At 42.6% G+C, this 19,742-nt stretch overlaps 1 protein-coding gene across 5 annotated transcripts in view; it reads right to left on the bottom strand.

Annotated features, from left to right (window-relative positions):
• The window catches only part of LOC310877179 (rho-associated protein kinase 2-like), a 50,500-nt gene that overhangs the window by 2,978 nt on the left and 27,780 nt on the right, over window positions 1–19,742 (bottom strand). For 4 of the 5 annotated variants that reach the window (XM_083790931.1, XM_083790930.1, XM_083790929.1 and 1 more), the window contains exons 14-32: window positions 19,135–19,226; window positions 18,388–18,634; window positions 16,419–16,525; window positions 15,492–15,651; window positions 13,295–13,455; window positions 12,162–12,346; window positions 11,259–11,328; window positions 10,743–10,846; window positions 9,129–9,315; window positions 8,466–8,559; window positions 7,612–7,706; window positions 5,637–5,828; window positions 4,960–5,125; window positions 4,405–4,641; window positions 2,525–2,592; window positions 2,333–2,421; window positions 2,008–2,086; window positions 1,573–1,846; window positions 996–1,296 (exon numbers count right to left, since the gene is read on the bottom strand). In XM_083790931.1, the coding sequence (XP_083647057.1) occupies window positions 996–1,296; window positions 1,573–1,846; window positions 2,008–2,086; window positions 2,333–2,421; window positions 2,525–2,592; window positions 4,405–4,641; window positions 4,960–5,125; window positions 5,637–5,828; window positions 7,612–7,706; window positions 8,466–8,559; window positions 9,129–9,315; window positions 10,743–10,846; window positions 11,259–11,328; window positions 12,162–12,346; window positions 13,295–13,455; window positions 15,492–15,651; window positions 16,419–16,525; window positions 18,388–18,634; window positions 19,135–19,226 (2,908 nt within the window). The remainder of the gene's footprint in view (window positions 1–995; window positions 1,297–1,572; window positions 1,847–2,007; window positions 2,087–2,332; window positions 2,422–2,524; window positions 2,593–4,404; window positions 4,642–4,959; window positions 5,126–5,636; window positions 5,829–7,611; window positions 7,707–8,465; window positions 8,560–9,128; window positions 9,316–10,742; window positions 10,847–11,258; window positions 11,329–12,161; window positions 12,347–13,294; window positions 13,456–15,491; window positions 15,652–16,418; window positions 16,526–18,387; window positions 18,635–19,134; window positions 19,227–19,742) is intronic. The other variant, XM_083790933.1, reaches the window with a different exon arrangement.

The raw sequence follows: 19,742 nt of genomic DNA, 5'->3' as shown, positions 1-19,742 counted from the left end.
ACCGAAACGTTGCTCTGCTATTTAAATAAATGCTCTTTAACCTAGCAAGTGGCAGTGTGCGGGTGTCCCTCCTTTCTTCAACGTCTATTATGCCTTGTCACCATCGCACCTGCTCCAAATTGCTAACTGTGTGTACGGAAGCCTTCTCTTCAATCATATTGTTATTGACATTGTCCGCACACTGTCTCTGCTCCCAGGAAACCTTTATTTGGTATTTGGTTTCGACCATTACGGGTCTTCGTCAGTTATGATACCTGGGTCGAAACGTTGTACCAAATAAATATTTCCTGGGAGCAGAGTGCGGAGTTGCGGACAACCCTTCCTTTTCATTGTACATATTTTTTTCCAGCACCTGTAGAATTTCTGGAGATGTGTGCGCTTCCTTTTGGATCCTATCTCGATTATGGTTAATTTAACAGAGCTCAAAGCATTAAGCTACAGCAATCTAGGGCTAGGCTGTGCTATATATACACTCAGTATCGGTTTGATTAAGCATGAATATTATAGCGTTATGCCAATACTGATGGTTTAATAGGCAAACAACCTGCCTGTTCAAGTCACAGCTTTGAATCTGAAACAATGATTTCAACATTGGGAGGATCATTTTCTTATGGCAAAATGAACGGAACGTTTGGAGAAAGCTGGACAATTATTCTGTCTTTAAAATGTAGGTATGTAGGTAAGAAGCGATGTCTCATGGTGAAGTCGTTCACAGTGAATGGCTTAGATTTGAAAGCTAAGAGACTAATGTTTCCAACCGCTTTCATTGCATCCACCTCAACAAATAAAGAAAGGCATAAAGAATGTGAAATAATCAGAATTGCAATCTTTTAGGCTGACAGTGAGAGACAAATACATTAGTCATTGTGAGCATGGGTTTTATTTATGAATGGGATGGTGTGTTAAATGGAGCCATGTGGAAATACCTAATGTTTTGTAATACATTCAAGCAGGAGTTTCACTGATGTAAATAGTCTCCCCAGTAAAGTACTCACCTGGTCTTGCCGGCAGGCTGCTGCTGCAGCTGCTGCTGCGATGATGATCTGCTAGGCTGGATCTTGATGGCCCCACGATGCGGGCAAAGGCTAGGGGAGCTCCTGGGCGAGGCATGGGGCGAGAGGTGAGGAGACGAACGTGGAGCGGGTACTGGAGCGAGGGCTTGTGCTGCAGACAGCGGGCTCCCCGCTGGGAGCTTCCTCGGGATGCGCTTCCTTATACGGCTAACCCAGCGCTGCTGGTCCTCCTGGGAGCTGGCCAATAGCAGCAGGTCTTTGGCGGTGGACATGTCATAGTTCACTGTAAGAATAAAATTTGTATTAGAACATGAAATAGGAAGATATTATATCTGTTAATTAGGTAATTAGGCCAGTCTCAATCAGATTTATTTAGGTTTTTGAGGGGCATTTCTCAGTCTACTGGCTTTAGGCATTCCTGGCCTTGTTTGATCCTGTGTGTGTGTGTGCCACTGAGCCCACATGGAAATCACATTTTCATAGAAACAAATGTCGGAAACGGCTCCCGAACAAAAAAAGAACATAGTTGGCACCACTGAGCGCCGTATGCCACACTGACCCTTGCACGGTGCAATGACTTCCTCTTTTCGGTCCAGGTGGTCTTTGTGGCACTTGGTGTGACAGCGGCGACACTCTAGGGCCGGCGGGGGCTTGAAGACGTTCCATAGTGGCCGCGTGCAGGCCTCACAGCTGGAGGGGAAGTGATAGAGGGTAGGGATGAACTCGTGGCCCTTGTGGCTGATGTAGGAGGGGCGCTCACCAAATGGCAGGGGCAGAGGCTCCGCCAAAGATTCCTGCTCACGCTTAATTTCTCCTTCATTGGCATACAGGACCTGAAAAAAGGACAAGCGGCGTTAAGTAGTAGAATAGATAATGTAATAGAGAAGTAGAATATCTGATTTATCATGAGAGACCGGCAAAGACGGTAACGGGAGAATAGCCTGCTCCCCCAGTATAACATGATTAGTTATGTGATTAGAGTGATTAGAGCCACCTGGAATATTCTTGGGATTTCTTTGGCGTCTGCACGGTACACATCAGTCTGCGTGACAGGTCGGACATGGAACAACTTACTGTACGAGGGAAAGAAATACGACAATTAGGCTCCTTTGATACCTAAAATCACTGTGTTTACGCCATAATATGATGACTACAGTATATACAGCCAAAGATGTAAACCATATAGCAAAATTGTTGACTTTTACGGAATAACTCGGATTCTTTTGCTGCACTGACAAGATGCAACATAGTCAAAATTGTGCTTACAGGAAAAAACTAAGTTTACCATTAATTAAATACCATTAATCTGACAGACTCACTCAATTTCCAGTGTCATGAACGGGTTGGACTGCTCTTTATCCAGTTCACTGTTATAGAACAGGATCTTCTTACTGCTCACTACCACATACTAGAGGGAATAATACATGTGAAGTTATAAAATAACTAACGTTGACAATAATGGGGATTACAGTTTGTCAAGCCTGTAGAGAGCAGGGATAATGAAGTGTTACCTTTCTGTCCCAGCCAAACCTCTTGGTGTTCTTCGCAGGAAGTGACAGCCAGCCCTCCAGCCTGGTATCTTTTGAACAGGGAGGAAACAGGAAGATGTGAGAGGGACGAACGACTCGCTTTCATGTGCACAAACACTTCCGGCATTTTAGAAGCTTCCGCCACAAGACACTAAGAACGCTGTGGGAAATGGTTTCCTTTGAAAAAACAAAGCGTACACCTTGTTGTCTGAAACTGTTGGTAGTGGTGTGCCTTTCCTTATTGAATGAGGAATGCAAACAGTGGACATAGGATATTCTGGGGTAAATGACACTAAGAATTTAGACATTTGTGGCAAGTGTCTGGTGAGGAAAAGCCCCGAGGACGAGGTTGCGCTGAAACAACAGAGCTTCTTAATACGGCACAGTTGAGAAGCAGGAGTTCAACTATTAATCTGGTGTCCATGAGGTCAGATGTATAGTTGCTGGCCGGCTCCATATGTAGGTGATGATCAATTCTACATCATGCTCCATATATGGAGCTTTGAGTGTACAGGTTTTGATGAGGTCAGATCAACATATCGAATGTCAGAACAGGTCAGCTCCATATATGGAGAGCTAAGGGTGGCAGCAGGGGCAGTGTCTTGAGTGTACAGGGTTTGATGAGGTCAGATCAACATATGGAATGTCAGAACAGGTCAGCTCCATATATGGAGACCTAGGGTGGCAGTGGGGGCAGTGTCTTGAGTGTACAGAGTTTGAGGAGGTCAGATCAACATGGAATGAATTCTGTATTGGCCATATATGGAGCGTTTCACGAGGTGTGACTGACGGACTGGAGGTTTTCATAGTAAACTGCGACCTACAGTCGCAATTATGGTATTTTCGGAGTGCTGTAAATCCACACAGCAAACATCACACAGTCAAATAGTCCAAAATGTGGAGGAAACTTTTCCCGTTACACATTTCTTGAGGTGGAACAAAACCTTTTTAAAAGCAAGCAAGGTGAAGCTGCGTGTATTTGAATATCAAAACAAGATTAAAGTGCAGCAGAGAGAGACAGAGGCAGGCAGGCAGGCAGACAGACAGAGTAAGAGAGAGAGAGAGACAGGTGGAGACAAAAATAATAGGGGTTACGCAGGGACATTGTCAGATAGTTGAGGTCAATTCACTCTGAATTCAACCAGCTCAAACTGCATAGATGGGAAATCGAATAAATAACCCTGGCACCTGCCGTTCAGAAATGTAGGTAGGCACAGCTTATTATCACCAAGAGCTCAATACTATTACTATAAATTATAGCTGTGCATGTTATAATAATAACAGGGAGATGGCTGGGTGATATGGACAAAATCAAATATTATGGACTATTGGTGTGTTCAAAAATAAAATAATCATCATAATGCTTTACAGTATAATAACTAAGTGGGTAAGGGCAAATAATAGAACAGCTAGACTGTATGTTCCAAAAAATACATCACTTTACTGTAATGCAGCCTTTAAAACCAGGAAAAGACTATATACTTATGTCATATCACGGTATTAAGATTGCCAGGATCCCAGACGATATCAAGTCTCCTATTACAATATATTGCCCAGGCCTAGCAGGTGGCATGTACAAAATATAAACTCAAGGCCTTGGAATACAAAAAAAACATGTGGGAAATAAATTATTTCAAATAATGTATGATGCAAAACCGAGGGTGCACATTTTGAGTGGCTCCATTGATTTGTAAATCTAACTGTTCGGAATGAAGGCCCTCTCATTTTTACGTGAGCCGTCGCATAACATTTCTATTTCAAACTGAGCGGAAACAAAAGTGAATTGACCCCGTCAGAGACAAATACATTAGTCATTGTGACTAATGTATTTAACATAAACATGAACCACCATGCAGTGTCACCTGCATGTTCAGGCTCTGGGGGACGCTCGTAGGTGAGGGCGAGAGGACGACAACCCTGCCTTGGGCGCCCGTCCCGCACATCTCCTTCCTCCTCCTCCTCCGTGTCAGAGTCAGAGTCAGAGTCAAAGAGAGTGTGAGCCGATCGGAGGGACGGCCGCGTGCCGATATGGACAGATTTCTGAGTGCGCTGGTAGGTGAATGACATTGACTCCGAGGTGTGGGACTGAGTGATGTGCACTGCACCACATCCATGAGGGGGATGGGAGAGGGGGATGGGAGTGACATGAGGTGAACAGAAGAAGAGTAGTTGAAAACAAAAAGAGGAAGGGTACGAGAGGAGATGGTCTGAAAGAAATTGAACTGAAAGGACAAAGACACTCGGTGAAAACAGGAAGTGACAGAATGGAACACAGGAAAAGCCCAGGAGAGAAGACTAAACAAAGAGTAATGCAGGAAGTGCAGATTTGTGTGTCTGTTTGTATTTAGACCGGCACGTTGGTGCAAAATCATTCCATAATGAGCATGAGTAAAAACAAAACAAGTTCATCAGTCTACCTGGGTACCCATCATCATCCAGGTCGTTTCCACTGCTGATGCTGGTGGAGTCTAGGGAATGAATGCTGAGGGAAGTGATCTGACAACGAAGCTGCTCAATGTCACTGTCCTTACTGTCCAAAGCCATCTGAAGCTCAGTGCGGGTCTGGGTCTCGTCTGCTATGAGCTGAATATCAGACAGACACACAGACGGTCATCAGACGTGTAGTTTGTAGCTTGTATTTATAATGGAAGATATACAAACACTTTTCAATTTCAATGTTTAAGAAGAGTCAATAGTCATTGTGCAACATTTTAGCACATAATATGTGCTCAAATCTGAATGTACTATATTATAGTACATTCAGATTCTAAAGCGCTCAACTCCCTATTGCACAAACGTCTCCATTGTCTCCACAGCAGGATTCAAAATATCCCTCCCTCACCAGAATAGATACTGTGTACATATTGAGAATAGTCACATGGCAGACATTTTGCCCCTGATGGACTGGGCTGGCTCTCCCTCCACCTCCTTCCCACAGGAAAATAGCAACCACATTGCTGTATATACCTGTAGTATATTCATTTTTTACGTCCACCCTTAATAACCAATTAATCGTGATGAAGGATCCAATGAAGAATCATTGGATCCTTGCATCTAAATATTCTTCGTGTGTTAACAATGGAGGACAACTGACCGCCTGCATCTCGTTGAGCTCTCTCTGGTACTTGAAGATGGTGCTGTTGAGCTTCTCCTTCTCCGACCTCAGCTCCAGCTGCAGCTTCCTGTTCTGTTTCTCCTTCCTGCGCACCTCGGTCGTGTCGTTGCCGCGGTGACCGCCGCTCACAGAGTCCCTCCGGTTCATGACCTCCGCCAGCTTGTTGATGGCCTGAGAGCAGCGGGAACAGAGGAGCTTTACCACAGATGCTTTCGTACGTTAGGAATACTTTCAGAGAACAGGAATATACACATGCCATGCGCCTGCAATCAATTCCTTCAACAACTATTAGGTGATTAGAATGGTTAGCGAGAATAGCTCGTCTACAAGCTCAAGCCAATCTGAAATCTCACGGAAACATGTAGATCTGCTACTTTCGCAAATAGTTTAGAATATTTGAGGATTTGTTACTTTTTAAAAACGTTTTCTGTAATATCACACTGAAATTAGGGACGCCTATTTGAATGGGTTAATGACTTGACCAAAGGAATTTGTTCAGTGTTCAACATGATTTTGAACATCAACCTAGCCATATCACTGTCACACAACAATAACAATAACAATAACAATAACAATAATAATAATAAAAACAATTATGGTCTACAATTATAGGACATGCATCATGTGTACCATACTTCTTAAAAAGATAACGCTGTCAGTATGGAGGGATGTCTATGCTTATGTTTACATTTTCTCTAAGGTCATTATAAAAATTTACCAAATGTACCTGAATAATTGATTGAGTGTTTGTTAAACCCCACTGCCCAGTTAATATTGTTATGGACATTAGAATTTTCTCTCGAGACTATTTTCACCTAGCCCTAGACATTCCAAATCAATTCGCACTTCAAAATGAATTAAAAAGCAACGTGAATATGACCGACAGAAACAGCACAGTGAAATGTAATTACCTACTGTATTTCAAAGCAATGTTCAAGTCATTGCAAGTAGATTTTATACTGCACTGAAATAAACTGAAACCAGTGGCTTCCTCTAAAATAAGAAAAATGACTTTGAAATATGGCCGACAGTAAAGTCAAGTATACAGTGAGTCGTAGTTAATGGGCTAAACATGCCAGACCACTGGTATGTTCGTTTAACTCCTTAAGCCCCAAGTTATTTTTATAACTCCGGTTCTCTGATGATAGTATATATTATATAGTTTGTCATACAATGGTGTCGTGCACGGAAGTGTGGTGTCATGCGGTGAAGCTCACAGCTTGTATTATATATACTAGTCCTTACCCGTTGTGAGATATTTGCCCCCGCGTTTGTAATTGACTAATTAATTAATTAATAATCATTAATGTGTCAAATCGAAAAAAGGGCTTCGTTACGCCCTCCATATGCATATGGTCAATGCCTGTTTGAAAGGTGGGACTGATTGGTGCAGGCAGTAAGGAGTTACGGCACTGTTTCTGACAGACACACACACAGACACACGGACACACACTCAGACATTCGGTTAATTATAGTATGATATGATGATATGATATGATATGATGATATATGATATGATGATATATATATATATATATTCCATAAATTCTGCGTATAATGACAATGACGTGCCCAAAATTGAGGTGCCTGTGTTAAGTATACAAAAAATGCAACAAAATGGACTCTCAATTCTAAATTTGTACACTCAGGATTTTACTGTGCGTCCATACTGTCACAAACCATCACATACTGTAGCACAGTATGTGCAAACGGGTTTAGAATCAAACGGGTTTAGAATCTCTGCTAGAGCCGTAAAGATCTTCTCTTATGGGGGGGTCCATGGCATATCTTTTCAAATGGGGGTCCGCTGGCTAATGAGTGTTAATTTGGGGGTGCTCGACATGAAAAAGTTTGGGAACCACTGCTCTATTTGGTTGAATTTGTACACTCAAGAGTTAAATACTTTACTGTGCATCCATACTGTCACATACAGTATGAAGTAGAAACCACACACCTGAATCTTTAGAGTCCGCTCATTCTGCAGCTGCTTCTCAAAGGAGAGCTTCATTGACTGCTGAACCTTCTCATCCTCCTTGGCTTTCTGGCGATCTGCATAGGCAGGAGAAGAATGTCAATCACATACACATCCATACCGGGCTCCCCCACATTTTGACCTTTTCACGACTATGACATGACATACACATGGGCGGAGCTTGGGGGGGTGCAGGGGGGGCACTGCACCCCCCCTGGCAAAAAATAAATAAAAAAATAACTTAACTTAACTTCTGGCTTCTGACTGTAGTTTGTAATCATCTCTCTTATCATGATATGATGACTCGCTGTACGGCTGTAGTGCATGTGTGTATGTGTGTGAGCTGCTGTACTACCTAAATAACTCATTTTGAGGGGTTAGGGCATTGTAAAAACGCTAAAATAATAAAATAAAAGGTAAAAAAAATCCCAGTCGCATCCCCAGGCGTCTAGTTCAAGCTCCGCCTATGTGACATACAGTCCGATATTTTGTTAGATATGGTCAAAGGGTTGTTTAGATTGGGAGGGGAAAAGGTTGTCAATCGGGCCTTTGCTTTCAGAGCCCCGACCCTCTGGAATGCCCTCCCTCTAGAGATCAGGCTCGCAGAGTCGCTTCAAATCCCTCCCGAAAACTCACCTTTATAAATTGTCAGATTCTGTTAGCTAATAGTTGAAAATACATTTGTATGTGGTTAATTGTTGTCTTGGTCCATTTTCACCATGGCGTTGAACCCTGAGCCACATCGCGACTTGCGACTGTAGGGAGCGCCACATTAATAAACTGCACTCTACATATCTCTGGGATCGGTCTCAGTACAGTGGAACTACGACACTCACATTGCTGCATTTCCTTCAGATGGTTGTTTAGTTCTTCTTTCTCGTTGGCCAGGTTGGCCACATCCACTGTCAGAGTGCGGTTGGACTCCTCCAGCTATAAGGGGCAGAGCAGGGACACAAGTTAGTTTCCTCATCCAGAGAATGACTTGATATAGTGTAAAAGACCATCAAATCTTCACAGAATCACGACGTATTCTGTACTGTATTGTTGGGGAATATTCAACATGAATTTGAAGTATCAATCACATACTAATGATAGTAGAGCCTCCAAATTAATTGGACATAGGAATCTTGCATAGCAAAATATGTGTGTTCATGTGAAGAAATGCACACCATTAAGACACCCTGAGGGCAAGAAATTGCGAGGTCACGCTCAGGGCAAGGTTGTGCTGAAACTACAGGTCTGGCAATGCCCATATAAAAAAGAAAAATTACGTTTTCAAGCCGGGTAGGGCGACAAATGTGTGCTAATTAGAAAGGCCAGGCTGGGCCTCGGGCCAGCCCAGTTAGGGCCCAGTAAAGTCGGTGGGGCGAACGGTTCTCTAGTTAAGTGGATTACAGACGTACAGACACACACACACACAGAGACATGGTATGGCATTAATAGATAGATAGATATTCTATCTGCTCCCAAACGTCCTCCCTTCTACCTCCCAGACTCACTGAGCTAATGGTGGCCTCTTTGTCACCGAGGTCCTGCCTGTGTCGGGCCATCATGTCCTTGATCTCCAGCTCCTTCATGATCTTCTCCTTCTCCAGGTCGGAGTACTGCTCCTCAGCGATGGAGCGAGCCAGCTGCTCAGAGTCGGCCTTGGTCAGGCTGACCTCCAGCTGACTGGCCAGGGAGTCCCTGTGTGAGGAGGGCACATCCACACCGTTAGTATGGGATAGCAGGAACCTGGGGCGAACAGTTATTACGGGGGGGGATGTGGGATAAAAACCTGGGGGTCTGTTAGTATGGGATAGCAGGAACCTGGGGCTCTCAGTTATTACGTGGGGGGATATGGGATAAAAACATGGGGGTCTGTTAGTATGGGATAGCAGGAACCTGGGGCTCTCAGTTATTACGGGGGGGATATGGGATAAAAACCTGGGGGTCTGTTAGTATGGGATAGCAGGAACCTGGGGCTCTCAGTTATTACGGGGGGGATATGGGATAAAAACCTGGGGGTCTGTTAGTATGGGATAGCAGGAACCTGGGGCTCTCAGTTATTACGGGGGGGATATGGGATAAAAACCTGGGGGTCTGTTAGTATGGGATAAATCCTCAGGGGTTTCTTTTAGTGTGGGATAACAACCTTGGGGTCCGTGTTAGTATTTTCTCTGGAAAAACCTGGGGTCCATAAGTATGGGCTAAATACTTGGGGGTCTGTGACTATGAGATAAAAACCTGGATCTTTATTAGAATGGGATAAAAAAAAAACGTGGGGGTCTTATTTGCAGGACCATATCCTATCATAATTCTCTCCAAGGGAAGGAAGGGAGAGCAAGTGTGTTAGCAGTGTGTAGTTAAATGAATGGTGTCCATGCCATGGGTCATATCATCTGGGAAAGCTGCGTATCCATTTAAACTCTTACCGTACCAATCCACTTAAAATCCTCTTAAGCTGGTTACAGTAGGCTAAAAACGCTAATCAAGATTATCTTGGTTAATTCTTAAAGGTCAAACAGATGAGAATATTTTAGTTATGTTATAGAATAGATTCCTTCACTGCTCCTTTTGTTTCTGTGGCAGCATAACTAACCAGTTGCCATGTATCTCATAATTCTTTGCTTTCCATGCCAATGTCAGTTATTCTGCATAGGGCCAGAGTAACATCAGAAATGGGAATTAATTAGGTTGATCCAGAAAATATGATATCAGTGTAAAAATCTCAACATCTTTGTGAAGAATTGCATTTGAAAATTATTCAGGTTATTTGCATGCCATTTCAACAATATTCTTGTCATTTACATACTTAAACTATTTGTTTTGCTTAAAATACAGCATAAATTCACAATGTTAATCATCCATGTCAAATTATTTCACTGTAAGCAAGAGTTCTTTCCCATTTCAAAGTGTACCCAAATCAGATGTTTGGCCTATCTGGAATAGTCTAAACAGCACAAAATCACATGGAAACTGTTCTTTTGCTAATCATTTTTGAATCACATTCCTTGTTCAGACTGCATTGACCAACCCAATCTGGATAGGAAACACACCTCGTTAGAAGTTGCTTCTAGACCAGCAATGGTGACGGCTATTGGGCAAAACGTTAATGCAGGCAGTGACATTACCTTTCCTCCTGGTATTCCTCCAGTCTTTGCAGTGCATCTTTGTAGAGTTTATTCTTCTCATCACACTCCTCCTTCAGCTCCCGAATCTGTGTCTTGTACAGGGTCTAGGGAAAAAAAACAGTCAGCATACATTTGGGTAATGGCTTTTACTGAAAGTGTATGGCACAGCATAGCCCAGGCAAATGGAAGAAACCACATAGATTATATAGAACTTTGTCAAATCTGAAGCATTTGTTTTTATGCAGAGTTCTGGCTTCATTAAATAGCGAGTGCGCAGTGCCAGCCGATATTTGCTTGATACTTTATACTTGCAAAACCAAATATATCAAATATATATATAATATATATATATAAATAATACATTTATTCCAAGGCAACTTCCATGGGCAGAGAGAGATGGCAAAAGATTTCACTGGGGATTTAATATTGTAACGTAAGGCTGGTGTCCAAGATATCAACCTGGAGGGCCTATAAGACACATAAGGGGACAGCAGCTATAAGATAAACACAAGTTACCGTGAAATATTGCTCTGCCTCCAGTTGGTCCTTTAGTTCCTTCAAGTGTCCCTCAGCCTCCAGTCTCTCTCTGTGATAGGACAAAACAACTGTCAAGTAATGTATAACTCTCTGTAGTCCTGTTTTTGTCAAACAGGGCAAGGCAACGAGCACTAAACTGCAAAATACTGAGTTACTGTTTATTTGGCTCAGAGAAAGTGTAAATGTAACCAAGCACTACTTCCTCTAGTCATTTCTTGACAGGTGCACGGTCAAGAAAGGTATTTTACAGTCAACAGCACTCACTCATTCAAAAATGTCCTTCAGGATTACTACCCAATCCAATTTAAAGGGCATGAAACCCCTTTCTTTATTTATTTGTAGTTTGTTTTCCAGTTTATGTTAAAAAACTAATCATCATATTTATAATGGAAGTGATTCTAGAGTGTGTCTGTTTACATTGACAACGTTGACTACTCTCTATGCTTGCAGACAGTGGCACAACCATGGTTCAGTCTGGACACACCTAAATGTAACACCAATATACATTTGATTAGCTGCAGGGCAGTGCAGGCTGTGTTGTCAGTCTTATGCAGCCCGCCATGACTTTACTCTGCTATAGTTTTTAACCTGAACTGGATAACAACTACAAACCAGCCTAGGGATTCACCTCCCTTTAATAAAAGTAGCCTACCTGAAGGGCATGATGCAGAACAATCCCACTTGCTTGTATCTGGACTAGTATTTCATGCAGGTTAGAATTAGAACTAAACAAAACATACTCTCCCCCCATGCCTTCGGCCTGGTGGAGACAATAATGAAATACTGTGACTCAGGTTCTGTGTGGATGTCTGTGCATGTGAGCTCAAGTGTGTGTGTGTGTGTGTGTGTGTGTGTGTGTGTGTGTGTGTTTGCGTGCATGACCTGCGTAGGTCGTGGGTCTGTTTCTCCAGGGTCTGCTTCAGGGTCTGCTGCTGGTTGAGTTCCTGTTTCAGCTGTTTCTCAGAAGAGCGCATAACTGACACCTGCTGCATCTGCGTCTTCAGGTCGTTCTGACTCAGACTTCGCTTCTGAATCTCCTGCTCCAGACGCAAGCTCAGGTTTGTCACCTGGGACGGAGGCACACAAACCCAGAAAAACATATAGTTTAAAAATGGTAATGTAACATATAAATGTTAATAGCACATTGGTGGATCACATTGTGAGCTAGATTGGCTATTTTTGGCAAGTCTGTCATGGATTGTGATCATCCAATGTACTTAGTTGACTGGGGTTCCCCGAGAGCTCCATCTCTTCCACAAAAAGATCTTCGCATTTGTGTTTTTAAGGAAGAACACCATGCATCCGATCTGTAGTACATCATAATATCTCAACAAATCTCTCCTAATCGCCCCAATCGTTGACTGTACACGTTTAGGAGTACAGTACCTGCACACCTAAAATAGGCGGTCCCAACTAAGGCTGAAGCCCCAACTATATCCATCTCTGACATAAACCTAACCATTTCATTGATGGAGCTTGTTGGGGGAAGTACAATTTCAATTACAATTTAGATATTAAGCAGAAGCTTAAGAGTGGCTTACAATAAGCAAGGTACATAATCACATACACTGAATGCAGCGAGAAGTAGAACAGTAGTGGTTCAAGAATCTAGGACACCAGGCAAACCATAAACCTAGCATCTCTCTAAATAAAATGCCATCTAAATTACATTCTTAATGTTTGTGGGGGATCCGCTCATCATCCGCACGTAATACCGACGGAGCATTAGTCCGGCATGCGGGAACCGCTCGAACATGCGCTGCTCCCGTGCTTGCGGTTATGGTTAGGTAAGGGTTTGAGGTAGGTTGTCGTTTGTTGGACCAATGACTAGTCTGAACTAAGTACTGCACAATGTTTGTGGTCAAGAAAAACAAACCTAAGAAACAGTACACAGCCTCGGAGTAAATGTTGCCCGAGAGATATTTAGATTCAGGGCAAGAAAGTCCCTTAACCAAGAGCACGGGAGAAGTCTCAATGCAAAATGTCTGCTGCAGCGCGCACGCACACGCACACACCTCATCAGAGAGCATGTCCTTGTTTTCCTTCAGCTTATCCAGCTTTTCCTGGGACTGCTTGTAGTCACAGTCCAGCAAGGAGTGGTCTTTCTGTAGCTGCAGCAGCTCGCTCTCCACCTGCAGCTTGGAGTTGCGCTCCTCCTGAAGGCTACGCTCCACCTCTGGAACACGCACAAGATAAAGAAACAGAAGCATGAGGCGACTAATGATACAGATTAGCTCAATTGTCCTGGATACTAGGGTTTGATCTGACAATACAAAAAGCATTCTTTTTGCCTAACGTACTGCAATTAAGGTCAAATAGTTTAGGAAGTTAGTTTTAGGATTGATTTATAGATTTTACAGATTACTTTAACCCATTCTGACCGGGCACCCATTTTGGTGTCAGCATCATGTTATGCTTTATCTATTGAAAAATAGCAGATCTACAAGCTCATATCGCGCCACCGAGTGGCGCGATACGAGCTTGTAGGTCTGCCATTTTTGAAAAATCGAAGAACGACTGACATAGAAACATAGCTTTTTCAGAAAACTGTCATTTTCAAACAGACATTTTTGGAATCTGATCTCAGGTCAGAATGGGTTAAAAAAAACTCTATATGGCTCGGCAGGCTCAGGTTGGGTACATTACCTATTTAGCCTGACTTGTAGATCTTCTATTTTTTGCTAAAGTATAACAGAATGCTTGAAACACCAAAAGGGGTTCCCGCCCAAAATGGGTTAAAAAGGGTACTGGCCTGGCATGCAAACATATCTGATAATCACTCAAGGCAACTGTACCGCATCAGTAGCAGTATCGTTTGACTGTAGACAATGTAACCAAAGTGCTACAAAAGACATGTGGAAAGTGACAAAACACCAATATATATTTCGAAACCTAAACAGTGGCTTGTGGCCAGAAGGTTCCCAGTTAAATTCCCCAGACTGGCACGGAAAATTACATGTTGAATGAGCAACACTCACCCCTGCCTCAATAATACAGTTAATAATAATAATAAAACTTTATTTGTATAGCACCTTTCATGACATGAAATGCAGCTCAAAGTGCTTTACAGAGCAATGGAGAAAAAATTAAAGAAAAGCAAGGCATAAACATTAAAAAACAAGCAGTAATGCAATACAGTGAGGACATGAATAAGAACAAATAAAAGATAAATTAAAAGCAAGAGTGTAGAAGTGGGTCTTGAGCTGTGCTTTAAAAATGTCTACAGAGGCTGCCTGTCGAAGGTACAGTAGGAGTTTGTTCCATGCCGTCGGCCCGTAGAAGCAAAAAGCTGCTTCCCCGTAATTTTTTGTTGCCATATGTTTTGGCAAAGCGAGCAGGCCAGCAGTGGAAGACCTTAGGGGGCGGTTTGGTAACTTTGGGACATATTTGAGAGTCCATTGAGAGCTTTATACACAAGTAAAATAATTTTAAAATCAATCCTAAAAACAACCGGAAGCCAGTGCAGTGAGGCCAAAACTGGAGTAATATGTTCTCTCATCTTAGTTCTAGTTAAAACTCTGGCTGCTGCATTTTGGACAAGTTGTAATCTGTCAGTTGTTTTCTTAGGCAGTCCAGAAAAAAGTGCATTGCAGTAATCAAGCCGAGAAAAAACAAAGGCGTGGATTAGCGTTTTTGCATCGTCCAATGACAAATAGGCTCTGATTCGTGCAATATTGCCCTTGAGCAAGGCATATAACCCCCAAACTGATCCAGGGGAATGAATGCGTGGGAATTAATGGGTGTAACTTCATGCGAGTGTGAAACAGGGCGTCAACATCAAGCTGATTGTAGGGACTGTGACTGTACATTGTCACAGTTACTTGACAATTCGCACACATTAATCTAAATAAAGTCTAGATATATTAATAAGTATAAAATTGCATTGAGGTGTGGCACCGCTCTGCCATCCAGCCAGCCTAATCTAGAATAATCAAGATTCAAGAAGGTTTATTTGTCTTTACTGAGAGGTGGTGAGGTCCGCAAGACTGTGCTTACAGCGACAACAATAATAACACTGGATAGGATTAAAAAAAACATACTTTTTAAATTAAGGATCTATGCTGAAAAAGTATCAACATCAGTGTAGTGTACTGTCAGTCTGTCACACAGTACACTTTACAGTGTGTGTCAAATGCTTTTTTAAGAATTGCAGTGGCCAGTGCCGTTCAGTTTAATTACATCTTACATCTCTTCCCCCTCCCTCATAGTCACCTTTCAAGGCTCCGGACTTGGCCTCCTCAATGGACTGGTAGATCTTGTTTTCATCAGCTAGCTTGGCTTTGGTGGCCCTGTGTTCTGCCTCCTCCTGTTCCAGACTCTGCTGCAGGGTCTTCAGCTTGAAGGTCAGGTCGATCTCCTGGTTACTCTTCTCCTGTGGAAGCAACAGGACCAACACGCTCACTTGATGGTCTGGGATTTAAGAACCATGATGTGAATATGACCAATTACACATGATTGCACTATGGCATGATTTGTATCTCACTTGTGCTATTGTGAATTTATTGTGTGGTACTAAGGCAAATTTCCTTAACTGTCGATAATACAGTCAATCTATCATCATTACGTTAGAATGTTACAAAAAAGAGTGTCTGTCTGTGGAACTGGGCAGGAATCTGAATGACTGTCTCAATATTAATTGAGTAGTGTAGTATCTACTAGGTTATTAGAATGTTATTAGAAGTATCTTTAGTGGAACATTTCTTTTTATATGCTTATCTCAATGTATTGGTTGCTATAGGATGCAACTTAATGTTGTCTATTTGCTCTATGTCTGTCTCACATGTGGACAGTGCATAGCTCAAACATGTATCTTCCAATGGCATCGACAACACCAAATTCTGGTTAATGTAAATGATATTCTTTAGCTTCTTGGAATGTTGGCACACTAAACTAGTAGCACATTTGTTGCATTATTTATATTTATTTTCTTAATTTAGTTTTCAAGCTAACCTTGTACCATATATATAGAATATGGAATCATACTTCAGGATACCATGCATATTTGAATCATGAATTATGTTAAACCTGGGTGGAGAGAGTCGATAATTAAGTCTCTACGTGTGCTTAAACAATGGCTTTTGTAACTCCAGGGGAGCAGTGGCTGCGGATATTGAATTGAATCTCGTTAAACAATCTTACCCGGTCAAGGTCAGTAAGTCTCTTTTGTAGCTGCTTCTTCTCAGCCTGGGCCTTGGAGAGAGAGGTCTTCACATCCTTCACCTCCTCTTCCAGACCTGAGATGCGTCCTGTAGACAAGAGAGACGGGGTTGAGTGAACAGGGAAGAGCGAGTGAGAACGAAAAGGCTTAAAGGCATGTAATGGACATGTGGTGTTGATGTTGCTGGCTGGGATGTGTCATTCTGCCTTGAATTGGTCCTTTTGGAAATGCAGAAATAGGAAAATGTGTTGCATTTTAAAATGCATGCGATCATCATACATTAGGTGAGGCATTGCACCATCCCCTGCACAACTGTTGCCTTCTAATGTGCCAAACCAACACACACTTTCCCTAGCACAAACTCCACCCAAATTTGACAGGGAGGGGAAAAAAGAAAGAAAGAAAAAAAGAGACATCATCAGTGCAAACAGGCAGCACTTTTGTTACAATAATGTCCCCTCTTAGGGAAATGCCTTGTTTTTATATATTATGTCCCCTCTTAGTGAAAGGCCTACTTTGCAAGTTTGCAAGGACCAAGTATTCTCAAGTTCTTGAACAAAAGGGTCTCACAAGAGGTACTGGCTCTGGTCTAGGTTTGGCTTTTATAAACCTCTGGCTTTAGTCAGGGCCAGACTAAGCCCTTTGAACAGATGTTTCCATCAATGATCAGCTCTTTCCCCAGTCAACAATCTACATCTAAATCTGGGTCCAGCTCTGAGGTCCAATTTCTGTGTAATTCATTTTTTTTCCCTGCGACCATTTGCACATACTGTACAGTAGTATACTCCAGCAGCGTCGCCACAGCTGGCCTATTAAGTCCTATTTTTCACGTCCAAAGCAGTTTTAATTAACTACAGTTATAACAAGGAATGGAAACCAATGTCTACTGGATGCAATAATTGGTGTATTTGATGGTCTATTTCACGCACAATAGCATGGAACATAATATACCATTAAATAAATAAATAAATCATTTTAACCATGGTGGTAAGGTCTTTCAGTCATGTAAGGTTTCTGCTGAGCATACCCCTGGAATTAATATGCACCGAATATTTTAACAACTAGCTACTTTTTCTTGACTTAATAACCTGATAATTTGCATTCCCTTTCAAGTCCTTATCTGCACACAGACCTCACTACACATTACTAATCCCCATAGTCTGCCCCTAACACCCCACCTCTTCTTTGTCTCTCTCTTCTGCTTTCTTTTTCTTTGATGTTGCTAGAAAGTAGAAAGATGTATTTTTTGGCGCTGCTCTGCGGCGACATGGGCATAAGGGCTACGCTTGCCTGCGGGGCCCCTTGTCTAAGACAAATTTCTTCCTCGGGAAACAAATAAGAAAGAACCTTGAACCTTGAATCAGTACCATTAAAATCGAGCTGTATTTTATCAATGGCTCAAGGCCCCCCATCTAAAAGGCTTATCACGATTCTCTTTGGAGTGGTTCGACCTCGTTAAGGACACCTGGGATGCCATCTCTATAGAGCGTCGCAGTCACGCCCCCTTTCATGACGACGTGAGACCCGGAAAAAAATGTCAAGTTCATTTTCCTCATAGACTTTTCAAAAAGTATTTATTTAAAGACGTTTACTCCGCGGACAAAGCCAACTCGAGTTGTGACAAATCATGACAATAAACAATAATAAATAATAAAGAATGTTTTGGGCTGATCAAATAATTTGTAAGAAGAAAAACAAAACAAAAAGTGTTGTATCCTGCCTTTCTTTTCCTTCTTTCTAATTATTCGATCAGCCCAAAACAATGCGTTTATTGTCATGATTTGTCACAACTCGAGTTGGCTTCGTCAACGGCGTAAATGTCTTTAAATAAATACTTTTTGAAAAGTCTATGGGGAAAATGAACTGGGAATTCTTTTCCGGGTCTCTCGAGGGGGGGCGGGCGGGACTGCGATGCTCTATTCCCAGTGTAAACGGTCTGCGATGTCTCACCCTGCAGGTCAGTGATGGTCTCGGTCCCCAGGCTACGGTCATGTCTCTCAGACTCCAGCTCTGCCTGCAGGCCCATAAGCTGCTTCTCCAGCTCCATCTTGGCACTTTCCAGTTGACTGCATTTGTCCTGCAGTTCCCTGAGGCTGACCTCCAGGCCCTGAGCCTGCCTCTGAGCCTCCGACTGGCTCTTCCTGAGTCGCCCTGCAGCTTCCTGCTCAGCCTGAAGCAGAGCGCTTGCCTCCTCCAGCTAGAGATGAGCAAAACAGCATTTCTTGCTTATGAAATGACATGACTGTTCAATCACATGATGTAGCACAATGTGTGTGTGTGTGTGTGTGTGTGTGTGTGTGTGTGTGTGTGTGTGTGTGTGTGTGTGCATGCTAGGCCGACAACCAAATCCGAGATCCACACAGCCACGCCATTCCCATGTGAGATCCACATGGAATTTATATACTATGTGTAGTACATATAGTACTACACAGGCACCCCTGTTCAATTTACCAGCCAGTATTGGTTTTTTTTTACCTATCAAATATTTAATGGTCTTCTATGAAACGTCCAAAACACTATACTGTAGAAATGTGGTATTTTTTATTTTAAGCAAATCTTCCAAATCATGTTTTAACTTTCTCAGTTTTTCAATTTGTCTACTGCTGTATTATGAAACAAATGGACAGGAATGGTAGGTAAATCCCATGCACTATATTATACAGTATGTAGACTCAAGGTAACAGCTGTGCTCCTCACCTGTCTCTGCAGGTGTATGTTCCTCTCATTGGATATATGGGAGTTCTGGTTCCTCCTCTTTAGTTCCTCTAGCTGGTCCCTTAGGTTGTTCACTAATGGGGATTGGGAATGATCAGGAACAACAGTTGGTTTCTCATTATTCTTTGAGAAACACATACGGGTATTTCGGTGCGTGGTCGAATACGCCATTTTCCTTCATGGGGTGAAAACCTTAGAGTATATATGAATAGAGACGGCACCCGGAGGAAACCCTGAGGCGAAATGGACATAGTGGCCGAATGAAGGTATTGCAGTTTGGACCCAAACACATGAACGTGTTGGTCCGTTGACCATCATTGCACACGTTCATGATGACACGTGAACGCTGTTTCATACGTGAACGCGCGTGAACGCGTGCAATGATAGTCAACGGCAGTGCGTTCATGTGTTTGGGTCCAATCCATCCCAGAATGCACTCTGTTCCTACTCGGAAGGAGGATGGGAGGAGAAATCCGGTGCCGTCTCTATTCATATATACTCTAAGGTGAAAATAGGTAGGAGACCCCCAGGGGTCTATACTAGGGCCCCTCTACACTAAATATATTTGCCAGAAATACCAGATCTACAAC

This window comes from Protomyctophum parallelum (assembly GCF_964188405.1).
Source record: "Protomyctophum parallelum genome assembly, chromosome: 19".
Taxonomy (NCBI): Eukaryota; Metazoa; Chordata; class Actinopteri; order Myctophiformes; family Myctophidae; genus Protomyctophum; species Protomyctophum parallelum.
The sequence above is the reverse complement of the archived record's forward strand: the minus strand, read 5'-3'. Positions and strand labels throughout refer to the sequence as shown.